The sequence below is a fragment of the Hylobates moloch genome, unplaced genomic scaffold (assembly GCF_009828535.3).
Source record: "Hylobates moloch isolate HMO894 unplaced genomic scaffold, HMol_V3 SCAFFOLD_24, whole genome shotgun sequence".
Classification (NCBI taxonomy): Eukaryota; Metazoa; Chordata; class Mammalia; order Primates; family Hylobatidae; genus Hylobates; species Hylobates moloch.
The window spans coordinates 8,906,730-8,933,896 of NW_026652299.1; the positions used below are offsets into that span (position 1 = coordinate 8,906,730).

A 27,167-nucleotide genomic window follows, 5' to 3' on the forward strand; every position below is an offset into this window, starting at 1 on the left:
ACTAGTCGCTGGTTTCCATGGTTCTCTTCTGTGACCCACAGCTTCTAATAGAGCTATAACACTCACCGCATGGCCCAAGATTCCATTCTTGGAATCTGTGAGGCCAAGAACCCAAGGTCAGAGAACAAAAGGCTTGCTGCCATCTTGGGAGCGGCCCGCCCCATCTTGGGAGCTCTAAGAACAAAGACCCACCGGTAAGAGTATCAGTATTCCCACTGATTAATTTCAGCATTGCAAAAATTTAAAAATTCTTTGCATATAATTAATGTTTATTTTTGGAATATTACTAGCTAGGTATTTGAGTTTAGAAGGAAAAACTAGTTTGTAACATATTTCGCTTTATAATAGTTTTTTGAAGTAAATATTCATTGTTTTTAATACCATTGAATTTAAGTTGATTTTTTTGTCCTTGAACTAGGGAATACCACTTCCTACCTTTCATATTTCAGGAGAATCCTAAGACATAGCTAAGAATGAAAGCTCATCAAAGTTGTGGTCTGTGATTTAGGAGAGCGTTTGATGCTCAACAGCTACTGTGGAAGCAAAGTCCTGGGATTGGCTGCAGCAATTGCTAGGATCTTGATGACAATTTTTTGGCCTGGAAGTATGAAAAAAAAAAAAAAAAGAAAAAGAAAAGAAAACATCTCTGTGGAAGCTAACTTCTATGAGAAATGTATGGTTTGTTGGTTTTGAAAAGAATTCAGCTGTGTGCAGTGGCTCATGCCTGTAATTCCAGCCCCTTGGGAGGCCAAGGTGGGCAGATCACTTGAGCCCAGGAGCTGGACACTGAGCCTGGGAAAAAAGTTTTAAAAATTAGCCAGACATGGTGGTGCATGTCTGTGGTCCCTGTTTCTCAGGAGGCTGGGGTGGGAGGATTGATTGAGTCCGGGAAGTTGAGGCTGCAGTGAGATCTGATGGCACCACTGCATTCCAGCCTAGATGACAAAGAGACATCCTGTCTCAAATAAATAAATAAATAAATGAAGATACGGAGAAGAAAAAAGAATTTACATTTAACATATTTTCCTCCATATCTGTATGTAAAGATAATACTCTACTAAAAGGCCAGGCGAGTTTAGGGGTTTCATTAGAATGCTCTCCTGTTTAGATTTCGTAGGTTAAAATTTTAACATATTATGACGGTTCATTTGAGAAACTTAAGTGTTGCTTATTTTTTTTTAACCAAGAATTTAAGGAAAAAGAAGAAAAGCACATCCCTAAAGATATACAATGTTTCTGCAGATTGGTGAACCTGAAATTGTTGCTGATTGTATTATAAGTAGTAATAGAAAGCATAAAGATTTCAGCTGTGTTTGTTTCATTTGTGCTTTGATTATTTGGATCTCTGGTATTACCAAGAAAATTACAAGCATCTAATATGAATTTGTTGGGTGACAACTGTCTAATTATAAAACTTTCCCAGTCTTAATAATTGTGGTACTAATGTGATTTATTTGTTGTGTTGTTGTTGTTGCTGGCAATATTGAATTGAGTTTCAGCAATTTGGAATAGTGCTTAAGTGGGATTTATGATTATGTCCATAAATCTGTGACCAGCGTCCTCTGAGGAACTAGGTTACATTTTATTAGCAGACAAATAATCCCCAGAACTGAAAAATGCCATGAAGCAAATGAATGTAACTGGCTTTTAAAGAACACTCCAGCAAACAGCAGCAGAATAAATATTATTTTAAATGCACATGGAGAGTCATTAAGACAGACCATTGTCCTGGGTCAAAAACAAACCTTAACAAATGTTCTCTAACCACAATAGAATTAAACTACAAATCAATGATAAAAATAAAACTGAGAAATGTTCAAATACTTGGAAATTAACACACTTCTAAATAAATTATGGGCGAAAGAAGTCTTTAAGACTGATGGTTAGGCGAGGAGCTTTTAGACATGGTAACTAAAGCACAATCCATAAAAGAAAAAATAAATATACTGTGCATCCTCAAAGTTAAAATCTTTTGTTCTGTGATGTATGCTAATAAGAGAATAAAAAGATAGCTACAGACTGTGAGAAAATATTTTCATATCATTTATTCAACAAACAACTTGTACGCTGAAATGCAGAAAGAACTCTTAAAACTGAAAACATGACTCACGCCTGTTATCTTAGCACCTTGGGAGGTCAAAGTGGGAGGACATCTTAAAGCCAGGAGTTCAAGATCAGCCTGGGCAACAAAGCGAGACCCTGTCTCTTAAAATTAGCAGGAGATTTGCTTGAGCCCAAGAAGGTCAACGATGCAGTGAGCTATGATTGTACCACTTCACTCCAGCCTGGCTAATGAAACAAGACTCTGTCTCTTAAAAAAAAAAAAAAAAAATGCTCCATAATCCCCAAAAAACAAAACTCAACAATTAAAAAACAAAAAATCCAATTAAAAAAAAGTGGTCAAAATATTTGAGCAGACATTTCTTTAGAGGATGGATGGTACATAAGCTGATGAAATGTTTAATGCTTAAGTTCACTAGCCATTAGGAAAATGCATATAAATACCAAAATAAGATACTTATACAAACATATGTGACTAAAAAACAAAACAACAAAAAACCTGGTAATACCAACTGGGGGTGAATATGGGGAACAATAGACATTCCCACACATTACTAGTGGCAATGCAAAATGCAAAATGGTACAGCCACTCTGGAAAAGTTTGCCAGTTTCTTATAAAGTTAAAAATATACCTATAATATGATCCAGCAATCAACTTATAGCATTCTAAAACAGGACTTGACAAACTGTGGTTTGAGTTCCAAATCAAGCCCATGACCTGTTTTTGTATGGCCTGAAAGCTAAGAATGTTTTTACATTTATAAATGGGAGAAGAAAAACTAGGAGAAGAAAAAGGGAAAAAAAGACGAGAAAGAATATATGAGGCCTGGCAAGGTGCAGTAGCTCACACCTGTAATCCTAGCACTTTGGAAGGCCAAGGAATAAGGACTGCTTGAGCTTTGTTCAAGATTAGCCTAGGCAACACAGTGAGACCTCATCTCTACAAAAAGTTAAAAAATTGGCCCGGTGTGGTGGTGCACGCCTGTAGCCCTGGCTACTCAGGAGGCTAAGATGGAAGAATTGCTTGAGCTAGGGAGATCAAGGCTGCAGTGAGCTGTGATTATGCCACTGCACTCCAGCCTGGGTGACAGGGCAAGACCTTTTCTAAAAACATAAAAATAAAAAAAGAATACATGAGACCTGTCAAGAGTGAAATATTTACTATCTGATCTTAAAAAAATTTAGATAAAAAATTTACATTCACACAAAATCCTGTACATGAATGTTAATAGTAGCTATTCATAATCACCAAAATTGGACACAGCTCAAATGGCCTTTAGTGGACAAATGAATAAACTACTGTAGTCCATTCTTAGGGTAGAATACTATTCAGCAATAAAAAGAAACACTTTATTGACATAACTTTGCTTAATCTCAAAGGCATTTCCTTAAGTAAAGGAAACCAGTTTCCAAAGACTAAATACAGTACATAATTTCTTCATATGATATTCTGGAAAAGACAATAGGGATATAAAATAGGTTAGTGGTTGTCAGGGATTAGAGGTATAGTGGAGAGATTGGTTACAAAGGGCTAGCATAAAGGAGTCTTTTGGGGGTTATGAAATTGTTCTATATACTGAGAGAAGGTGTGTTTATGTAATTCTATACATGTGTTAAAACTCAGACTGTACAACAAAATATTCCAATTTATGGAATGTGTATTTAAATATTAACAATATCAATAAACTCTCCTGATGAATAAGTTATTTCATACTTCTGTCATTAGGAAAGAGAATATTCTACCAATTCTTCTTATTGGGGGATAAGAGCAGATCTTAGGATGAAATTAAAAAATAAAATGCTGGGAACATAACGGTCCAGCAGCACTTGTTAAATAGAAGTATGAACAGAAAAAGGAGTGTAGTGACAGGGTGTCACTATGTTGCCCAGGCTGGTGTTGAATTCCTGGACTCAAGCGATCCTCCTGCCTCAGCCTTCCAAAGAGTACTGGGTTACAGGGGTGAACCATACAGTTGGACAAAAAGAAGCAGTTTTAGCTGTCTGGCTTAAATAATTGAACTATGGCATTAGTTTAAAAAAGGAAACATATATTCTTCCATCTCTCTCTATATATGGAAACATATATATTTTCATTTTAGACCTATTTTCTATTAACATATTTTCTTAAATATATTTTAAGTTGTGGCATTCACATACGTTAGACCAGATCCACAGGTTTGGGTCATTGAATAAAAAAGAACCTGGAGTGAATTTTAGGTAAAACTTCAGAAGCTGATACTCAAATACTGGCTACAGAAAAACTGGTTAACCCTAAAGAAGGAGTTCCTGAAAGGGAGTAGGAGGCAGTTTTCCCAAGTGCTGGCAATGTTATGTTTCTTGATCTGGGATCTTGTTACACAGAGGTGCTCATGTTGTAGAATTTGTAGAGATGTATGACTTCTGCATTTTAGTAAACAAAAAAGTATATTATCTTTACTATTATTCAGAAGGTAGTGAGTGAAGATTTTTTTGTGTTGCTATGTAGCTCGTAATATTAAATTTCCTGGTGGTGTGCTGAGGAAATATTCATGTCCTTTTTCCAATAGGGATGCCCCATACAAGACTATGCTCCCAACAAGCTTCTTGGACTTTGAATATAATTCCTATAATTTCAGGAAGAAGATGGAGAAAAATGTAGGATCACTACAGTCTACTTGCACACACTCCTTAGATACTCTTGTCTAATTTTGAACCCATTAGTTCTCTCTGAGATCTAGATTGATGAGCAGTGTGGCATCTGAGGGAGAGACACTTTGTATTTCGAGGATTCCAAAAGAGATTTTCCACGCCTTTGTGGATAAAATTCCTTGAGGAAAGAGTTCATATGACAAGACAGAAAAGACAAAACGTTGTCCCAGGCAAAGGTGAAAGTGTACTCTCCTTGTAAGAATCTTTCTATTCCCAGTCCTTTGTCCTGTGGCTGAGGTATGCCTGGTATCATATTGCCCAAAAATATGGAAAAGTTGGTTGGGACCTTGAGATTTCTTTGTAAAATCTCAATCTGGATAATGTTGACCTTAGACATTGGGGCCAATATATCCTTACAGAGTAAGGAAAGATTGTCTTTAGCAATTTGCATTATCTTAGAATATTGGGTTCCATGAGCTGAAAAAGGTGGGAATAGACAACAAATCCAGCATGGACTCTGCTTGGCTGAAAATCATATTTACCTCTGTTGTCTGTCTGTCTGTCTCTTTTTTTTCCCATACCATCTTCTCAATGCACAATCATATTCAAGCCCCCACCTTCCTTGAAAAAAGCATTCATTCATTTCCTTTTGTTCCTTGTTATGTTTCCTTTCACAGCAAGGTTTCTTGGAAAAGAAGCCTAAAAAATCTCATTTCCAATACTTTACTCCTTCAATGACATCTAGAAATACATAGTTTCCCTGCCTGTCATTCCAGTGAAGGTGTTAAAGTTAAGACAATTTAATAAAGCTCTCCTGACTACTAAAATGAAAGGCTTATACAGTCTCTGTGATAGCTGATGATGGCAAGCCCTCTGATTTCTTTGAATATGTCTCTTCCCTTGGTTTTAGAACATGACACTTTCCTTGTTCTTCTGTGTCTCTGGCTCTTTTAGAGTTCTTTCTTTGTCAATGCTTAGAATTTTGTTTCTACCACCTTCTTCTCACTTAGGTATGATGCCAAGATAATATCATCCATACCCACAGTTTCAACTATTAACTAAATGCTGATGACTGTCAAATTTCTGCCTTCTAACTAAACTCAACTGCTAGTTGTACCCTACATGCATTTCATTTTTCCTTTACAGAAATAGAGTTGTTAGCTTTGCATGTGGCCATCAAGAACAAAAATTGTGTTTTAGACTCAGTCTTCTTTGTAGATAGGCAGGGCCATGACCAAACACTGGCCCAGGGGGCTTAGGTCTATACATGTGTTAAAACTCATGAGGCAAACTGAAACCTTTCTCAAGGGAGAGTGCACACGCATTATTTGTCTTTTCTTCTTTGTCACTGCCTGCTTCTCACTGCTTGTAACAGCTGCCACCTTCTTGGACTCGGAGGTCAAAGCCACAGGTGACAGGGCAACAAGAGATAAACAAATGAAAAACTAGTTTCTCTTTCAATGAATAACTTGTTTTGTTCCAAAACAAGTTAATTATATCAGTGAATATCACCACTATTCACCTAAAACAGAAATTATGGCTCATAGTATGCCTCTTCTACTACTAAATCAGGTTAATTTAATGAGTATTTCATATATTTATTGAATATTTTCCTTTACGTCCACTTCTATTACATTTACTTCTTCAGACTTACTGTTAGGTACCCACACGCACTCATTTACTATTCACCCTGTTATACCAATCATCCTAGTACCCTGTATTCCCTATTCCATACCTTATTATTTACTATTTACCAATACCCAGCTTTTTACATGACATGCTTTGATCATGTAAAACTATTCTTAGGGATCAAAGCAACTATGCTTTCTCTTTTGTGTTTGCAAATGCTGTTCCCTCTTCGTGATTGGACGTCACTCCACTCTAAGATCTGCCTAGGTGACTCCCACGCATTCACAGAGAAAGAAGACAGTTCCTACACTCAGGGAGCAGACAGTCCAATGCAAATGAAATGACAAGATAACAAATATGTCCACTAAATGCAGAATTTAAGTAACGTGAAAAGCTCCCAATATTGGCCAGGCATGGTGGCTGACACCTGTAATCCCAACAATTTGGAGTCTGAGATGGGCAGATCACTTGAGCTCAGGAGTCTGAGACCAGCCTGGGCAACATGGTGAAACCCTGTCTCTAACAAAAATACAAAAACTTAGCTGAGTGTAGTGGTATGCATCTGTAGTCCCACCTAATTGGGGGGCTGAGGAGGGAGGATTCTTTGAGTTCAGGGGGGTGGAGGTTGCTCTGAGTCAAAACTGCACCACTACACTCCAGCCGGGGTGACAGAGTGAGACCCCATCTAAAAAAAAAAAGTCTCAATGTCTACAAAATTAAACTTTTAACTAAGGAATGCTCTTAATTGTTTTCTTATGCAAGTTAGAGATTTATCAGATTATCAAAATTACAGTTATAAGTACATGTCCTTTTATAGCTGGATAAAATCTTTTATTTAACATATCTTTATCTGTTGTTGAATAAAAGATTCTAGTTTATAGAGAAAAGTATGCTTTCCTATATTTCATGCACTGATACCTCATATCTGTCACAGCCTTCTAAGCCTAAAAACAGTTGGGTTTAAGAGGCTCTCTATTACGTTATATGGAAGCCCTGGAGACAAACTTAAGCATGACTGTTTTGCTATGCCAGTTGCATCTGAGTCTAAACAATTACATGGGCAAAATTATAGAAGATCTTGTTTGGATAACTTTAAATTTTATAAGTACTTACTAAAGTCTACTAAAGTGGGGTGTCAATTTACTGATCTCTCTCCTGGATGTGTGGTAAGATTGAAGGAGAGGATTATTTGACTATGAAAAGAATAGTGAAAGGAACACCTTTTCTTTCTCCAAATATAGCTTAATAGTAAAAACATTCTTTGAGTTAATAATCTTCTATATAGATCAAAATAATGGCAAGTTCAGTAGATTACTGTTTGCCCAGGCTAGAGATAAAAAAGTGGAATGAAGAAATGTTCTAAAATTAGATTATAATGGTAGTGTAATCATATGCAATTACTAAAAATTATTAAATTGTATACTTAAAATGGCTGAATTTTATGGTCCATAAATTATACTTCAATTGAGTGATTTTAAAAAAGCAAAAGCAGGATTAAGTCAAGATACATGGGCTAGCAGTCACAATATTTGGAACCCATTTCTGGTTCCGCTATTAGCCGGCTATATTGACTGGACATTTTCACTTAAAATCCCTAAGATACATGAGAGAAGGAGTTTATATCCTTAAGAGAAAAAAAAAAAACATTACCACTTATATTTATTTTAGTTTAAAATTAAATGTATACATTAAGAGCAACTTAAGACAAAAAGGAAAGCAATGACCAAGGAGTTTATGACAACAATCTCCAACGGTTGTCTAAGAACTGCAAATTCAAAGAAGAATGGAATAATTTTTTTTATTATCTAATGAGCAAAGATTCTTAAAACTGCTAATCCTGCCTGGCATGGTGGCTTACACCTGTAATCCCAGCACACCGGTAGGCTGAGGCGGGAGGACTACTTGAGTCTAGGAGTTTGAGACCAGCCTGGCCAACATGGCAAAACCCTGCCTTGACAAAAAATACGAAAATTAGCTGGGCATGGTGGCACGCACCTGTAGTCCCAGCTACCCCAGGAGCTAAGGTGGGAGGGTTACTTCAGCTCGGGAGGTCAAGGCTGCGGTGAGCTGAGATCACGCCACTGCACTCCAGCCTGGGTGACAGAGCAAGACCCTGTCTCCAAAAAACAGAAACAAAAACAATCCTAGTGATCCCCACAGTCAGTGAGGCAATTGTCTTCACTGTTGGAAGAAACGTAAATTTGCACAGCTTGTTTCTGGGATGGCAGTTTGACACTCTGAAAAAGATGGTCTTTGTCTTGTGTCTGTGCAAAAGCCTTATGGGGCTATCCAGTATGCTTTCAGAAATTTAGGTATAAGGATGTTTCAAACAGGAATATTTATGATTTTAAAAATTTTAGAAAGATATCTTTCCACATGTATGCCTTGCATTTCTCTTGCTTTTCTTTTTCTTTCTTTCTTATCTCTTCCTTTTTTCCTCCCTTCTTTCTTTTCTTTCCTTCTCTCTCTCTCCCTCCTTTCTTTTCCTTGTTTATTGTTCAGCTGTGCTCTTTAGGACAATGTTGAACATAAGTACAAAAGCCGATTAAAAATATTTTTGACCCCTTTCTCTGATAACATCTCAGGCACCATCTAAGAATAGAAAACGAAAGTATTTATTTTAATAAAATTTATATTAGAAACCCAGAGAAAACATAATATACAGTAGAAAAACATCAAAAATGTACAGGCTATGCCTGTAGACTTTCTTCAAGATTAAAAAAAATCTCACATTGGGAGTTGTGAGCCTTTCATTTGTTCAAAACTTGTTTATTTCTGTTCTGTTTTTCATTGTTCAGAACTGCTAAAGAAAGTTTATTTTCTTGATGCTATGCTAGTCTCCAAAAATAATAATTCTATAGGTTGCTGGGTACATAGTTGAAGACAAATAGGTGTTTTTAACATTTGTTACATAGTATATATTAGCGTTATACAAACCAGACATCCTGAAATTTTGTTAGCTGAACTTCATGGCTCCTGAGAACTGTATACCCAAAACTGTACCTTATTTAATCTGAATAAAAATGGAATCGGACTATTATAAAGGATGTGAAACCCAGTTTGGTAGACTAATTCCATTCAACCTGGGAACCTTTTTTATTAATGTAAAATGGAGTAAAGCTAAATATGATGAATCATTTTTTATTGTTATACCTTTGCTACTTATGTTTTATTTTTTTAAATGACTTCCTCAAACCCAGAACAGAGTCAGATTACTACATTATTTTAAAATGTAGTATGTATTTGTTGGGCATTTGTTGTTTCTTTTCTTGGTAACTCACACTCACCATCTTTACAGCATGCAAAGATGGCTATTCGTATAACATCCATCCTAATATATCCAGGTCACAAAATAATATTTTCTCTAAGACAAACATCATATTATTATAAACTAAGTGCCAGAATATAAGAGCTATTCTAACATTGCATTCTAAAATAATTGCTTTGAATCCCAAGTGCTTAGAGAACAAGTAAATGTATCTGCCTATAATTTTCAATCAGTCACTCGATTGTTCAGAGAAGTAGTTGACAGTATAAGTACCCTGTATGTATTTCATTCAGAGGGGGGAGAAAACAGACAATGTGAGGCTAAGGTAGGCTTACAGGTTTATTGGGAGCACCAGGGATCTTCTGCTTTTCAAACATAATTGCAACGGCTCTATTATGTAATAGAACAATGATTTCCAAAGATTATATAATAAACACATGCAGTAGCAAAAATAAATAAATAAATAAAATTTAAAAACCTTCCCAGCATTCTTACCTGGAGGCAGATCCCGTATTTTGGGAATATAAAAGCACTCCCTGAAGTGCCTCAGTTCATCTTCCTCATCTAGGTGGAGAGCTACCCTCTCATCTGTTGGGTGGCATTTGAGTTCAGCCGCAATGCGCTGCACTGTGTCAGCTGGCAGCTCAAGAGATGAAGGCTCCATTACAAGTTGTTCTCTAAAACTGAAAGAGAATAATAAAACATTATCTAGCCACCATAATTTTCCTGTAGAAAATGAGCCCTTTAGGTAATACACCTTTTGTTTTCACTAAGACTCCCCTTTCCCCAATCTCAGGAATAATATACTTAACCAACCAGCATTAAACCCTATGCATGAGTGTTTCTCATATATGAAAAGAAGAAAATAGGCCAGGCGTGGTGGCTCATGCCTGTAATCCCAGCACTTTGGGAGGCCGAGGTGGGCAGATCACTTGAGGTCAGGAGTTTGAGACCAGCCTGGCCAACATGGTGAAACCTCACTTCTACTAAAATAAATACAAAAATTAGCTGGGCATGGTGGCAGGCGCCTGTAATCCCAGCTACTCGGGAGGCTGAGGCAGGAGAATCGCTTGAACAGGAGGCGGAGGTTGCAGTGAGCTGGGATTGTACCACCGCACTCCAGCCTGGGTAACAGAGCAAGACTCTGTCTCAAAAAACAAACCAAAAAAAAAAGACAAGAGAAACAAAATAATAGTAACTTAGAGATAATGAAAGGACTAAATTAGATAATAGTGTTCAGGACAGAGTAAGTTCCCAGTAAATGTTAGCTCATTCCATTCTTATTATCTAGAAATATGTACCACACTGGTGGCTTCCAAATATATATAACGTCATCACCTTTTCCTCTAGGTATCTTATGAGGAGATAATGGTAAGGATGATCTTTGTCAAACTGTCGAAAAGCAGCATCCCACTTAGCTTGTCCTTCTCCATATCCCAACTCCACTGTCCCACCCGCAGTGGTTGTTGGATCATGGTTTTAAAACTATGGACATATTGAACCTGAACAAAATTCTTTTTTTGTGAGTGAAAATCATATTCATGGAAAAGGTAACTTTACTTAAAATGTTAATATTTTGTTCATATGAATACCAAAGAGATTCATCCACCTGCTGCTGTTAATAATTATAAATTTCTTCTTTTGCAACACCATATTTATTATCTTAGAACAAACAGGACTGTGTGATGTTTCTTGAAACCACATTGTATTCTGTTTAATTATCATGCAACATTTCCCACTTTTCGGAAAAGGATAAATGAAAATGGAGATTTAATCACATATGTTTTAAACTTCACCCAAGCTTGTTTGTTTATCTTTCTCCTCTCCTAAGTTTGGTTTTTTGAAATTGAACAAAATGATATTACAGGAAATAAAATTCCTTTGGGCTAGTTAGATTTACATATAGTTTTGCTGATTTCATTTAATTTATACAATTATTTACTCTTTCAACAAGTATTTATTTGGTACCTATTATGTGGCTCCCAGCACTGGCAGGAGAGCGGTGTATGAGAGAGTGCATAAGTGCCAACCCTTGTACAATTTATTTGTAAAGGAAGAATAGAAAAACAATGTAGTTTCAGACTTAAGAGCTATGAGGAAACAGCAGAGTAATGGGACAGAGTCACTGGAGTGTGGAAGAGCTACCTTAAAGGGTCATGTTCATCTTTCTGAGAAAGTGATAGATGAGAATGTCTACATCATGTGAAGACCTGGACCTGGAGGAACCTGGCAACAAGTGCAAAGTTCCTGGGGTGGAAATGGGCTTGGCTTGTTCAACTAAACACACCAGGGAGGGAAAAAGAGGGAAAGAGGAATGACAAACTGTGACAGGCAAAAAGCAAAAGCAGAAGGTAGTCATAAAGGAATTTGGGAACTAGAAAGAAATTTGAAATTTTATAAGTTTACTGGGAAACCATTGGGGAGTTTTGCGTAGAAAAGTATGTGATATAATTTTACATTAAATAAAAATCACTTTTCTCTGTAATGAGTTTTAAAAACAATGAGATACCACCTCATATCGGTTAGAATGGTGATCATTAAAAAGTCAGGAAACAACAGGTGCTGGAGAGGATGTGGAGAAACAGGAATGCTTTTACACTGTTGGTGGGACTGTAAACTAGTTCAACCATTGTGGAAGAGAGTATGGTGATTCCTCAAGGATCTAGAAGCAGAAATACCATTTGACCCAGCGATCCCATTACTGGGTATATACCCAAAGGATTATAAATCATGCTACTATAAAGACACATGCACATGTATGTTTATCGCAGCACTATTCACAATAGCAAAGACTTGGAACCAACCCAAATGTCCATCAATGATAGACTGGATTAAGAAAATGTGACACATATACACCATGGAATACTATGCAACCATAAAAAAGGATGAGTTCATGTCCTTTGTAGCGACATGGATGAAGCTGGAAACCATCATTCTTAGCAAACTATCGCAAGGACAGAAAACCAAACATCACATGTTCTCACTCATAGGTGGGAATTGAACAATGAGAACACATGGACACAGGAAGGGGAACATCACACACTGGGGCCTGTCATGGAGTGGGGGGATGGGGGAGGAATAGCAGTAGGAGAAATACATAATGTAAATGACGAGTTAATGGGTGCAGCAAACCAACATGGCACATACATACATATATAACAAACCTACATATTGTGCACATGTACCCTAGAACTTAAAGTATAATTTTAAAAAAAATTTTTAAAAAAGTTGAAAAGGGAGACCGATTAAGGATCACACAGTAGTTCAGGAAAGAAACGGTGGTGAATTAAATTTGGTGATGAGGGCAAAGGTAGAGAGAAGAGTGCGGATTTATTATGTATTTTGGAGAAAAAGTAGATAGGACTGGCGGATAGATTATTTCTAGTTAGGACAGGAAAGGAGCTTTCTTTTAGCTTTGGGATATGGGCAAATATGTGAAATATGATGAAATAAAAATACCTGGGGAAGAAAAATTTTGAGGAGGGAAATTGGAACTCAGTTTAGCGGGCTGGTTGTGGTGGTTCACGCCTGTTACCCCAGCACTGGGAGGCCGAGGCAGGGGATTGCTTGAAGCCAGGAGTTTGAGACCAGCCTGGGCAATGTAGCAAGATGTCATCCCTACCAAAAAAAAAAAAAAAAAAAAGCCAGGTATGCTTGCACTGACACGCACCTGTGGTCCTAGCTACTGAGGAGGATGGGGAAGGAGACCAGGAGTTTGAGGTTGCAGTGAGCTAATTGCACCACTGCACTCCATCCTGGGCAACAGAGCATGACTGTTTTAAAAAAAATTCTATTTAGGATATATTTTCAAATAAGTATTGAACATGCAGGTAGAAATGTCAAGCTGGTCTTTGGATATTTGAGTGTATAACTTAGGGGAATATTGGATCACAAGATATGTTTAATATTTTTCAATTCAGACTGTACTTAATGCCTAGAACTTCTGGGGGCCCAAACTCACACAGAACTAAAGCTCTAGAATTCAATTCAATCTCCATTCTTCTGCCTCCCTTCACCTTTTACCTTAACTAACACACACAATGTTTGGCAATAAAGAGTTGCATATCTGAGTGTTACATAATGCCAGTAAAACAGACATTCTTCTTGCACTCTCGATTCATTCTTGTACTTTTTGGGCTTCTTCTTTTCTCAATTGTCAATGGTCTCCACTGATAAGCCATTCTTTATATTCCTAGACAAAGATACCAAGCTTCACCATTGCATGTTTTTTACTTTGATATCAGTCGTGACTCCTAACTGCTTCAATCCATGGTTCTGTACAAAAGCATAGGATTTCAACATCGATGGATGGTGCTTTCAATATCTGACCATAAGTATTATTTGTCCTCCACATGAAATTTTCTGTTTCTGTGATTCTTCTCATGCCATTTCCTTTGCCTAAAATGTTTTGCTCCCCTTCAACTTGTTTGGATTCTAGCCAACCTTCAAAGACCTAATGCTCTAATGCTTTTTTCAAGAGGCCTGTTAGGATGTCTCAGGCAAAAGTAGCCTGTCTTCCTCTGAACACCAATAACAATTAAGAGCACGCTTATGTACTTTACTTATGATAATAATGCATTCTGCCAGATACTATATTTATTTGGACATATGTATGGATAGGAAAGATCAAAAACATTTGCTATGCCTAAAACTTGATTCTAAATGGCTCCCCACCCATAGCTTTCTGATGAAGGAACCTGCATTTTGAAGACAGATCACTGTGTCTCTACCACTTGGCATTATCAATTGCCTGGTCATAGTTTATTAGACCTCTGTTGGACACTTACCCACTAAAGACAATGTAGTTTCATCAAAGATCTGTGAATTATTTGCTATAAAAGTTCTAACCAAACAGTGATGATGTTTAGCTGAGCATATAATCAAATTCTTTCAGGAATCTGAGCTGTGGGATGTGCTTATTCATTCAGTTAGATACAGGAGCTAGAATTTAAAATAATCATAGATAGAAGCTAATGAAATGCTAGGGTCTAGGAGGAATACTGTCATAGAATGACTCATTTTTCAAAGTAAAACAGAAACACTGATTGTTAAAGCATGAAAAGCATGAAGTGATTCTAGCAGCAAGTAAGAGTCACTTAGTTACACAATGGCAAGGGATTGAACAGCTATGTCTCCTGAAAAGGTGACAGGACAAGCCCATTTTGTGAGTCACTGAATCCTTCATGCAACATGCTATGTGCAAGGCTCCAGGGGACCCATCTTCTTGGCTATTCCTAAAATTCCATGAGATGTTTTTCTGCCTTGCTATCAAATTAGTCTTACAACAAACATGTTACTTATGGTAGCTGGACTGAGTGCTGTTCTACCCTACTAAACTGAACTCTACCTGGGGGCCTGAATCATGTTTAATTTATCTTTATAGCCATCTCATTTAGACACAGTACCCCTGCCGCCAAAGTGGCTGTTTGAGAGAATAAACAAAATTGGTTGATGAATTATTTGACATAATGACATATTACTAGGAGGACACCCTCTCTCATTCTGACCATATGAGAAAGACTTAGACAAACATTTCTAATGAAATTCAGAATCAAGAGAGCTTGCCTTATATTTGAGACTTTCTTTGGGAGGTCAGCCCTTTGAGTTCATTGGAGGTGACTTTAAACTCTAAGTGGGGTTACTTAAATAAAGAGATTAGTTTGTTACCAACAGATTCTGAATAAAATTCAACTTTCCTTATTTTAAAAATGATACTGATTAGTGTCATTCTATCTGTATCTTATTTCGTCCTTGTAATAATCCTGAGACATCAGAGTCCTTTTCCTCCATATTGAGATGGTCTCCACTTCAACTTGTTTGGATTCTAGCCAAACTTCAAAGACCTAATGCTCTAATGCTTTTTTCAAGAGGCCTGTTAGGATGTCTCAGGCAAAAGTAGCCTGTCTTTCTCTGAACACCAATAACAATTAAGAGCACACTTATGTACTTTACTTATGTACTTTACTTATGATAATAATACATTCTGCCAGGTACTATATTTATTTGGATGTATGGATGGATAGTCCTTTTCCTCCATATTGAGATGAAAACCTGGCACAGACAGAGTAGAAACAACAGTGGACTAAAAGGATAGCAGAGTGCACAGTAGGGTACTTTACCATGCCTGAGATGCTGAGTCCATTGTGCTGGTCTTTGGCAAAGCCCATGAATGGAATGCACAGAGCACAATTCCTCCTCAAAGCCTTGAACCTCTTACGTTATTTTTCCTTGCATGTTGCTTCCTGATGTGTGTGTGTACGTGTGTGTATTTCTTCAGCTCATTCCCTTTTTCTTTGGCTTCTATTTTCAGTCCTACACTTAAGCTGCAAAGGACCACAAGCTATGTATGAATCGATTTACCTTTTTAATCCATCCTTCCCATCTAGTTTCAGCCAGGCAAAAGTTAAAGTGGCTGGTTCCGCTCCTGGGCCTGTCACATGTGGGGTACCTTGAGATACTTGATGGGCACAGTCTTCCAAATGACTGCACCCTGCCCTACTCCACCACTGTGCACAACTTCGCATAGACTGAAATATAGTCTTTAGTTCCCAGAATAGCACAGTGCACTCACTCTAAGGATGCAATTTGTTCACTCATGCTAATTGCTGCTTAATTCTGCATTCGCCCCAGCAGCTAAGACAATTAGTGTTCACAAGCCATAATGTTATGCCATGTTTAGTTGGCAAATAAAGTGACATGCTCATATTCTGAAAGGAAGAACTTAAATCCAAACTCTTAAAAACTTCAACTTTTACATATTTTACAAATTTTCAAATGTTACATATTTAGTGTTAATTTTATCAAGAAGGGGGACATACATCCATATGGTCTCAGACAAGTCACCTAACTGCTCTGTATGTCAATGTTACTTAAAGTTAAATTTTACTTTCTTCAAAGGATTATGGTTAAGCTCAAATGACATTAGGTCCTTTATAAAAAGATAAATGATAGTTTGTAATATTTTTTAAAATTATCAATACCTTCTGAGGGACAGCACCAATGTGCCTTTGATTTAGGTTTGGAAATTGTGCTTTCACAATTTTATTTAGACAGCTATAAATTTAAGGTAAAAAGTTTGTATAATAATTAAAAACTGATTGATTTTAAGGAAATCACAGAATTCAGAATCTCCTAGTCACCCACTGATTTAGGGCTAAATAGTTAAATAAATGACTGTGAGTGTCTGGTAGTTAATCTTTACACAGTTTCACATTCATGCCTGAAATGAGCAAACTGTACACAGGAGTTCAAAGTTTAGAACCTGACTTAAAAATATGTCAAGAAAATGTGTAGTTTTTCATTAGTGAAGAAAAAAGGAAAAACAATATGCATATTGAGCAAGATTCTTTAAGTATATTATTGAGAAATGGGTAACATTACTCTGCTACAAGTGTATATTTCATATCTAGGATATGAATTACTTGCTGGACACATTAAGAAAATCAATACATTTGCTTCAATGTTACTACTAAATAACACTCCACTGGCCTCAAAATAAAAGCAGAAAGGAAAAAAGAAAATCTAGCATATTTTTAAAAAGTGTATCAACTTTCTTTTCTTAGGTTTCATAAAATGAAAGGGGAAGAAACTCTGTTGAAAAGTGGGCATTTTCACTTCTCTAAATAAATATTTAATATGACTACTAGCAGCATAAGACAATTAAACTTACCAGAAAACAGCAGACTTAAAATCTGTTTAAGAATATCTTTCCCTCCTCTGGAGTTTGACCTAATCTTACCGCTTAAACTCAAACAAGAACAGGACTAAGTTTGGTTTGTCAAATGTAACCATCTTCAGTGCACTATGTTCATCAGTTCTTTTCCATTACATTGGTAAAGATCTCTTCATTTCACCCATTCCTAGAGGTGGGGCCTTTAGGAAGGTCACACCATTTTTATTTACAAGAAGAACATGAAAAAAATAAAAAGAAGAGAGCAGCAGAAAAAAAACCTCTAAAACACTGTGACAAGGATTCTAGATGACAGAAGTTTCATTTGGAAAAAACGTGGAGTAAACATTAGGGTAGAGAGTTTTTATCAGCGCCTCAAGCTTACCAGCTAGGATTCCAATGGAGTGCTTGGCTCCCAGAATCTCTCCAGGAACTTCTCAAGAATTCCGTGCAAATGTACAGGCCAGATCTTAGGGTGAGAAATTCAAAGAACTGCTCAGACTCCACCCAGTGGAGAATTTATAAACATACTTTACTTCCTCTCCCCTAACCAATCTGTAATCTACAGCCACTGTCAGAAATTTAAGCACCACGTGCTCCTGCCCACCATTTCAAATGCCAGAGCCTCCAGTGAGGGCTTCTTTCTAGAAGCAACTTTGCTCTTTAAACTCAGGTAAACACGCACTTGTCCTTTAACCATATAAATCTCTGACCTCTGAACTGATGAGTTTGTCCTAGAGCTAAATTCCAAATTTTGCCTTACTTCTTCACTTTCAGCTCTGGATTTTTGAGACAGTACCCTCCGTCAAATACACTGAGGATTTTCAGTCTGATGGTCGAATCTATGACATTTAACTTTTTAGTCAAAAATTTAAAATAGGCTCTCAATTCCAGAATACACTCTATTGCCTAATATGTGAGTTTTAAAAAACTCCTAGGTAATAAATCTGGACAGTTAACAAGACAGTGAAGGAAGAAAGATCTGAAGATTCAAGTGGAAACTAGCCTGGCAAACTTCATTAATGCAAATTATTCATTTAAGTCTGTGAACTGTCTTTCGTTCTAGTTTGACTACCTCTTTAGGCTTATTCCTGAGCTTGGGTCTTTTGATGAATATCCTTGTAGTTATAAAAACGAAGGGCAAAGACTTTCAATATTAGGACTAGGGATGAAGACTGTGCCTGAATAATTGAATGACTTATGCACACCTATGCTTTATTTAGTAACCCACAACAAATCAAGTAAAGTGTCATTTAATCATTTCTATCAAGTGTTCATTGTATAACCCTGAGCAATTCACTTAACCCTTGTGGAGGCTCAGTCTCCTATTTATCAAATGAACTTAAAAATACCTTCTTCCCAGGATTATTGAGATGATAAAACCATGCAGGTAGAAAGCCATAGGTACCATGACACTCAAGTCAAAAGTGACATATTGTCTTTTCTTTAATACTAAGTAACCAGACAAAAAGTGCTACTCTCCAGTTTCCAAGAAGGGAGATAAAGTGCATGGAATTGCTTTAATACCAGTAATTGACCAGTGAAAAGAAAATATATTTCACTTCATCAATCCTATCCTTACAATAATCCTATAAAGTAAGTAGACTACCAATTGATTAACTTAGAAGAGTAAAAATTTGAACCCATTCAGGAAATTTCAGAAGGTGTACTTTTTTTGCATCTATTCTGTGTATGCCTTATGCTGTAAAAACTTTGGAAGATTACCAGGCTCTAATATACGGGGAGTGAACCAGAGGGCGGATCTGTGTCATTTCTGTGTCACTCTTTTAAAGACTGACTATAGATTTAGAGAGAGAGATATGGACATCAAGGTTTTGTTTTCACAAGATCGTGCTTCTTCTAAAATCTTGTAATAATATGATTAAAAATTTCATCAAAATATTATCTTAAAAACTACTGTTTAACTTGTCACCTTTAAAGAACTTGCTTGGAGGTCTACGCTATACTTCTATTTCTTATGTTTCATAAATTTCTTTCTTTCTTTAAATTTGTTACATTTGAGGAATAAAAATAAAATCCTAAGCCCCTAGACTAACTGAACGGACACCCTCTTGGCCAAGGGGACCCCAGAGTAAACTTGAAAACTAAGTTTTTGGCCATGACAGGATAGGAAGTGTAACACATACCCGCTCCATCACTGACTATGATTAGGCTTTCTGCCCTATGGCTAAACAGAAACCAGTCATTTCAAAAGACTACACCAATGACATCAACCATCACCTGATGTTATCCCACTTTTGTGGTTTGGAACAAAAAGAGAATACTGATCATGGAGTGTTTCTGGCTAGTCTATGGAGAATGTGCAGTAAAGGTTTTCATGTCCTCTCCTTCACATTGGGCTGAAAACCACCCCTCAGATTGTATTAATGCTGTCATTTTGAACACGGATCCCATGGTGAGGCATGAAACTCCATTGTGCATGCGCACATTTCTCCCATCATAAATATTCATGGCTCCCCCTATAGCTTATTGAATATATATATTCAGCTACCCCACTCAACATAAATTTGTTTCTTTTGCTCCTCCCTCGAAATGTCTGTTTCCAGCTTCTGACCAGAGGCTACGCTTTTCAGAGGTCAGAATGACCACCCTGCAGGCTGCAACCTTTTATGTGAAATGAAGCTCTCCTTTCCAAATGTATGAACCTGTCATTCTTCAGCTGACACCTTCATTCATTCAAGAAAAGTATTAAGCATATTATTAGTACCAAGCACAAAGTGAAATGCCAGGGATGTAATGGGGAGCAAAACTTGTATAATAACATATGCCACTAAATACAGAAGGGAATTATGAGAGAATGAGTCATGCGGGGAGGGGTGAAAGCAAGACCCACTACAGGGCCAGCAGTCGAGGTTAAACAGAGAACACTGTGAGCTATCACTCCTTCCTTTTGGAAACAGGAAGAAAAAGAGTGTTGCCAGAATAAGCTGTTGTACAATTCCGAGTTGTCTATTAATTTCCAGGTATGGCATCTGCTTATAAAATGATATATTTCTGAGAGGAAAAGACTAATTTTATCCTCCTCAGAGCTCTGCCTATGTATGGAGCGAAATAAATATCTACTGAATTGGTTAATTTGTTTTTTTAATTAAGATCTAGTCTATTTTATAAAAATTGATTATTGGAAATATGGGAAAGTTTTGTCCTCTCAAAAGGTAATCTTGAACCATGAACTTTATTCTTATTCTTCAGGGCCTTTTCGCCATAGTTAGGCCAGTATGTGGCATTTAGTAGACTAAAATGGGTGCTTGCTGGATCATTAACCAAATTAAATTCAGAGCGGCAAACTCTTTCTGTAAGAATACAAGGCTGCATTACCAGTCTGATCATAACACCTAATGCTGGGTGCTCAGTATGTGAAATGAGTAATGAGATTAAAGACAGGGACAAGTTAGGAGAGAACTAATAAAAAAACTGCAGTCTCAAACTTGGGTAAACAGAAAATTTCACAATACACTATTTTTCAGAATTAAATAAAAATGCAGAGCTCACATGTGACTTCTTAGGAGAAAAATTTACTCTGAATCGTTATTGGAACTCTCCTTCTTTACACAGGGTGTTGGGAAGTTCCCAGATGGGAGGGGCCGATTAGCTTCCTTCTCTCTGCCCTCCTGCCTCTCCTTTCCCCTCACCATATCCCCAGGGCCCTGCACACCCAATCAGTCTTTCCAAACTTCTCCTTGGGGATAACCAATATAACGTAACAATAACTTTCTCAAATGCCAGTCATGAGATTTGCCTTAAGCAATTTCTGCCAAGGAACCTACAGCATCTTCTCTATATGGATAGGGGAAAATATAAAAAACAGAGCACACACAAAATTCTCTCCCCTCTCTTCTTCCCTCTCCCCTCTTCTTCCCTCTCCCCTTACCTGCCCTTCCTTCCCCTCTCCTTCCTTTCCTGCTGCCCCTTCCTCTTTCACTCCTCTCGCCTTCTCTCCTCTTTCTCCAATGCCCACCTCTTGCCTTCCCTTCCTCTCTTTCTCTCTCTCCTTTTCTTTTTCCCTTTTTCTCTCTTCCCTCCACTGCACTCTCATTTCCTCCCCTATTCTCTCCTTTCTTCTCCCTCTCCCTCACTTCTACAACCAGGAAGGCAAAGCAAATTAATATGCTAATAAATCACTAGGCTATATTTAGACAATCTACTTTTTCCCTCCTGTGAGGTACATAGTCTGGTTATTAGAAAAATTTCTCAGTAATGGGCAGGGACTTTCCTACCCTCTATATGTTGTATTTTCAGTTTTTCAGAGGAAAATGCAAGGGCTCGTTATAAGCAAATGACATTTTGCCAGTTGGTGATTAAAATTTATTTAGAATCTGAAATTCCTATAACCCATTCCCTGTTTCCTAGATCAGAACTTTTCCCTCACTGTTAAACTCACAAAGGTATAGAAGGCAATCTAAGTCATGTGCGGTAGCAGGGGAACTTTAGTAGTTTTCTGTTATATGTGTTTGCAGGTCAATTTGCTCTATTGTCTGACTGTGTACATGAGGAATTTCTGAGTTTCCTGTAAAACATGAAAAACCCAAAGTGACTTGAGTCATATTGACATCATTGACCACATAACAACATCACTGACGTCACGATGACTCTGGAAAACGGGAGCAGCCATTACAAAATCTCCATTCAAAGACAAAGCTTTCATACACCAGGGTTTTTTCCTATAGTACAAGGTACAATGTACATGCCTTCTTTTACCATAACAACTCACAACAGAAAATTTTTTTTCTAATATTAAAAATGACTATCAACAGGGATAGTGTAGAGCTGATATTTGGAGATGTCAATTCAAGATCCTTTCTGAGATTTGTCCTTTTTTCCTATGTTTGTCTGGCAAAGTGTTTTCTAGTGTCACTAATAAATGCTGTAAAATTTCCCATTTTGGAAGTGTCCAGTATCTGCCCACCATTTTGCCAGTCGTTTGAAACTTCTCATAGCTTATAGTATGACAGACACCAAAATATAGCAAATTCCTAAATTGTCTTAACCCCACATTGCAGGCAGGGGAAAGAGTTCACTAGACTAGGATCTGAAGAATGGTGCAGTATGTCCCCAAAAGCCAAAGAAAAGTGCTTCTAAGGGGCTCTGAATCTAGACAAGGAAGATGCAGAGTATTAGATAAGAATAAGAGCTAGCAAGAAACAGAAAAGGACAAATGCATTTGAAATTTTAACTTGTCTTCATGTAAGAAAATAGTATCCTCTATAGAAATATTTTTGTAATTTAGAGGAAAAATATAATTAGTTAGCAAAATACAAATTTTCAAAACTGACCAAATAAGAGAAACACTTGAAGAAAACAATTCCTTTAGAGGAGATTAAAAATGCATTTAAAGAGTTATTGTATAAAAGGAAACATCCCCACTGCCAGGAAGTACAGAAAAAAAAATAGAAGGCAACATTACATTACGTTTGAAAAGTTTTGCATATGAATTCTAGCACAGCATTAAAGATTAGGAGAATCTCATGTTATTCAAACTATTCCAGATCATACAAAAAGATGAGATTTCCTGTTCATTTTCTGAAGTTATGCTAATTTCAGTTCCAAAGCTTGATTAAGAATAGGAGTGTAAGCTTCAAAATACTGTTTCAATTAAAACAAAAGTTGGTAAGGAATTGTATCACATCTATTTTCATCAGAGCTAATTATTATTATTTATTTCAGATAAACAGGTTTTATTTTCATCTTGAAAGATTCTGGTTTTTTGTTTGTTTGTTTTTGAGACAGAGTCTTGCTCTGTTGCCCAGGCTGGAGTGCAGTGGCACAATCTTGGCTCACTGCAAGCTCCGCCTCCCGGGTTCACGCCATTCTCTTGCCTCAGCCTCCTGAGCAGCTGGGACTACAGGCGCCCACCACCATGCCTGTCTAATTTTGTTTTTGTATTTTTAGTAGAGAGGGGGTTTCACTGTGTTAGCCAGGATGGTCTCTATCTCCTGACCTCGTGATCAGCCCCCCTCGGCCTCCCAAACTGGAAAGATTCTATACTTAAGTTGTTTTGTAAAAAGATTATACAAAGTTTAAATAATCCTGCAAACATACAAAGTAAACAACCAAGTATGTGTGCAATAGCTTTGAGCAATATCACTCAAAATTACATAACGGTCATAATTCTTTTTATTCAGGATATACTAATTCAGTCTAAAATAAATTACAGCTTTTCCCTGCTGCATTGTTTTACCATATTTTGTTGTTTTACATGGTGTTGAACTGTATTTTCCTTTTTCAGCTTATTTTTAATTTAAAAAAATGTTTATTCTTTTATATAGATTTTCTTCTATTCCATTGTGCAATTTTAGGTTCATAGCAAAACTGGGCAGAAAGTACAGTGAGATCCCTGTATCCCCTTACCCTCAACTGATTTTTTCTCTTTCTTTTTCTTTTTGAGACAGGGACTCATTCTGTTGCCCAGGCTAGAATGCAGTGGTGTAATCATGGCTCACTGCAACCTCCACCTCCTGGGCTCGAGTGATCCTCCCATCTGAACCTCCCCAACTAGCTGGAACCACAGGTGAGCACTACCACATCTGGCTAATTTTTGTATATTTTGTAGAGACAGGTTTTCACCACGTCGCCCAGGCTAATCTCACACTCCTGAACTCAAGCGATCTGCCCACCTTGGCCGCCCAAAGTGCCAGGATTACAGACATGAGACACTGTGTGGTCCCCTCAACTTATTTTTTTAACATTTATTTTTTCCAATCAAGTTGCTCGTCTCTTTCACTTTTGTCCAATTTGTTTCTTATATTTTCTTTTTATTATTATTTTAATATTGATTCATTTTTAACTCTTTTTTATTCCTTTTATTTCTTTCCCTAGTTTATTTCATAACTCACCTTTATGCTTATTTCTATTTTACTGATTTCAGTATTAATTATTTTAAATTGCTTTCTGTTGCACAGTTTTAGCTTTATTATTTCTTATGCTGTTTATTCTTTATTTTTACTCAACTTCTTAGTTTCTTGCATTCTGTTCTTTCACTTTATCTCATTGGTTTAATTTCATAATTCTAATTATCTCCTGGTTATTTTAACGTTCATTTTAAGAAATTGTTATTGTTTTTAATTTCAAAAATGGTCTTCGTATGGTATATGAAAAACAATTCAATGTGGATGGCCCCAAGGACAAAGAATCTGCACCATGGAAAGGTGGCCTTGCAGTTTTCTATCAAACTTACCAGGAACAGCAGTTTGCAGCCTCCTCTTTGCCGCAACACACCAAAAGGAGCAGGGTCATTGACTCTTAGTAGTTCTCAGCTGTGATGCAGTAAAGCATTTCAAAACCTCTAGCTGAATGCTAAGACAAAGGTAATCATAACTTTGGTTCATATTCCTGTTGCGTTATTTGCAGTAGAACATTTTATATCCTGAGTAATATCAGTTCTATTTGTTAGAAATGTTTTCTTCCAACTTATAAATGTTATGCTAAGTTAAACTGTTTCTTCACTGTAACTGCAGGCTTCTCATTATGTGAAGGTTGAAGGATCTCTCCCTGCATTCCCTTCATGGGCATCTCTAGGCTACTTGGCCTTATGGATGCTTTGGGCTCTCCACTGGCTTCAGAGATCCCCAGTTTTCAGGTTTGATGATCCTGCCTCGTTCCTAACCTTCCTGCATAAAGACAAAAGACAAATGACAAACTGGGAAAAAATACTAGAATATGTAGTGTATACACAAGTTAATGTTCTTAATAGATAAAACTATTATTATTTATTTTCATTTTACTCAATAAAATATTCCCATTTGTTCATGTTATACTTTTTCCTATGAATTTAATTTTTATCTTAATATAAGAAAACCTGTTTCGTTGATTTTTTTTGGTATATTTTCTTTGATTTACTCTTTTTCAACATCTTTTGTGTCATTTTATTTAGTTTTTTTTAAGGCACATACTTAAATAAATATCTACATACCACTTTACACTTATATCGATTCTGCCACTGTGTTTCACCCTGTGCAACAGAGCAAGACCCTGTCTCTCTTAACAACAAAACAAAACAAAAAACAATTCCTCTCATACAGGACCCCTATATCTTTATTGTGCTTGAAAAATGGACCTTTGGACTCACTGCACTGACACAGGCTGGATGCAATAATAGGTTAATGTTTTACTGACACCAATGAGTAGCTAAGCAGGTTACCTTAGATTTTTAATTAATGAAAAGACATGAATATAGAACAAAAAAATAATCAGCAAGAAGACATAGGCAGAAGAAATTGCTTTCTAATTTCCTCTTATCCATGACTTTTCACAAAAAGCATAGACTCAAAAATTCTACTGGGTTTTTAACAGAAAACGTGGAGTCTTCACTTTGACCAATGACTGTCTACTCCTTCCTTCTATAGCATTCCCCCTCCCGCTGCATGTCTCAGTCTAACTGGTCATTGGTAGTGGCAGGAGACAGACAAATTCCTAGGCCGACAGGGTTGGGTTCCTGATGAAACGCAGCCAGCAAATCAAAGACAATTTAAAGCCTGAAAACTGAGATGCTGATTCTAGATACAGTCTACGACCGGAGTAAGAACTTCTATTCCTGTTTGCCCACTTTTTTCCGGATCGGTCCTTTCTGAATAATGCTTTTTTTTTTTTTTTTTTTTTGAGATGGTGTCTCACTCTGTTGTCCAGGCTGGAGTTCAATGGCGTGATTTTGGCTCACTGCATCCTCCACCTCCCGGGTTCAAGTGATTCTCCTGCCTCAGCCTCCTGAAGAGCTGGGATTACAAGCATGCCACCACACACCGCTAATTTTGTATTTTTAGCCTAGACGTGGTTTCACCATGTTGGTCAGGCTGGTCTTGAACTCCTGACCTCAGGTGATCCACCCGCCTTGGCCCCTCAAAGTGCTGGGATTACAGGCATGATGAATAATGCTTTTTAACCAATCAAATATTGCGTTTTTCAAGGCTACCTACAACCCTCACCTTCTCATTCCAAACCTATAAAAACCCCAGACTCAGCCACACAGACAGCTACCTGCTTTCTGGCCCTTCTAACACAGTGGGCTACCCACTTTGGGTGCCCTCTTGCTGTCGAGAGCTTTTCTGTCATTCAATAAAATGATTCTCTGCCTCGCTCACTCTCCAGTGTCTGCATACCTCATTCTTCTTGGTTGCAGGACAAGAACCCAGAACCTGAAGAATAATAGGAGCAAAAAAGTTTGTAACATACTCCTGGCCAGCTCACCAAGCTGAAGTGGGTGAAGATGACAGGAGCTGTGACCCTCCTGGGGGCCCAGACCTTGGGACTCTCTGAGCCAGAGCTGTAACACACCACTGTTCACTAAGCCACAGGCGGCAGGAATGAACGAGCTATAATATGTCCCCACTCGCCGAGCTGCAAATGGCGGGAAGGAGTAAGAGAGTTGTGGCATTCCCTGTTGTCTCAGACCTCGGGACTCCTCAAGCAGAAGCTGTGACACCCACCTGGTGCTCCGCGGCTGCTTGTGTTTCTGAGTTTTCCGGCACCACCTTGTCCCCCCTTGTCTGAAGGCTCATACCCAGCTGTGGAAGCCACTTTGGGCACACCTGGTCCCACTATGGGCTGTGCACAGAGCTATGGTGATCACAGAATCTGGGAGTGAGCCAACAACAGCCTGCCAGGCCAAGTGGGTGGAGCAAGCCCAGATGGACCAAGCAAAGCTGGGGCAGAGTACCAGCCACAGAGGTTTTCAGCTGGCAAAGCGGCATGAAAAGAATCCTGTGTCATCGTCATGTTACAACTTCCTTTGGACAGTTTCTTAACTTCATTCCCTGTCTCTATATTTCACCTTATAATCAAGACTCTACGTCATCCATAGATCGATTTTTCTAAAATGCAAATGAAATCATGTCTTAAGATGTTATGTAAAGGCCTTTTATAAAATACATTTTTTTCTGTATTATGATTATTTTTCAT

General features: G+C 37.5%; 1 protein-coding gene and 1 long non-coding RNA gene across 4 annotated transcripts in view; one reads left to right on the forward strand and one right to left on the reverse strand.

Annotated features, from left to right (window-relative positions):
• The window catches only part of KYNU (kynureninase), a 146,952-nt gene extending 129,229 nt beyond the window's left edge, over positions 1 to 17,723 (reverse strand). For 2 of the 3 annotated variants that reach the window (XM_032145769.2, XM_032145772.2), the window contains exons 1-2: positions 17,641 to 17,723; positions 10,082 to 10,269 (exon numbers count right to left, since the gene is read on the reverse strand). In XM_032145769.2, coding sequence (XP_032001660.1) covers positions 10,082 to 10,250 — 169 coding nt within the window. In that variant the 5' untranslated portion in view covers positions 10,251 to 10,269; positions 17,641 to 17,723. Of the gene's footprint in view, positions 1 to 10,081; positions 10,270 to 13,045; positions 13,087 to 17,640 lie in introns of those variants that run through there. The other variant, XM_032145770.2, reaches the window with a different exon arrangement.
• Positions 137 to 26,447, forward strand: LOC131382450 (uncharacterized). Its single transcript, XR_009211954.1, has 4 exons — positions 137 to 194; positions 23,666 to 23,784; positions 25,619 to 25,790; positions 26,389 to 26,447. It is a non-coding gene; the product is annotated as an uncharacterized LOC131382450 (long non-coding RNA).
• Positions 26,448 to 27,167: the final 720 nt, after the last annotated feature.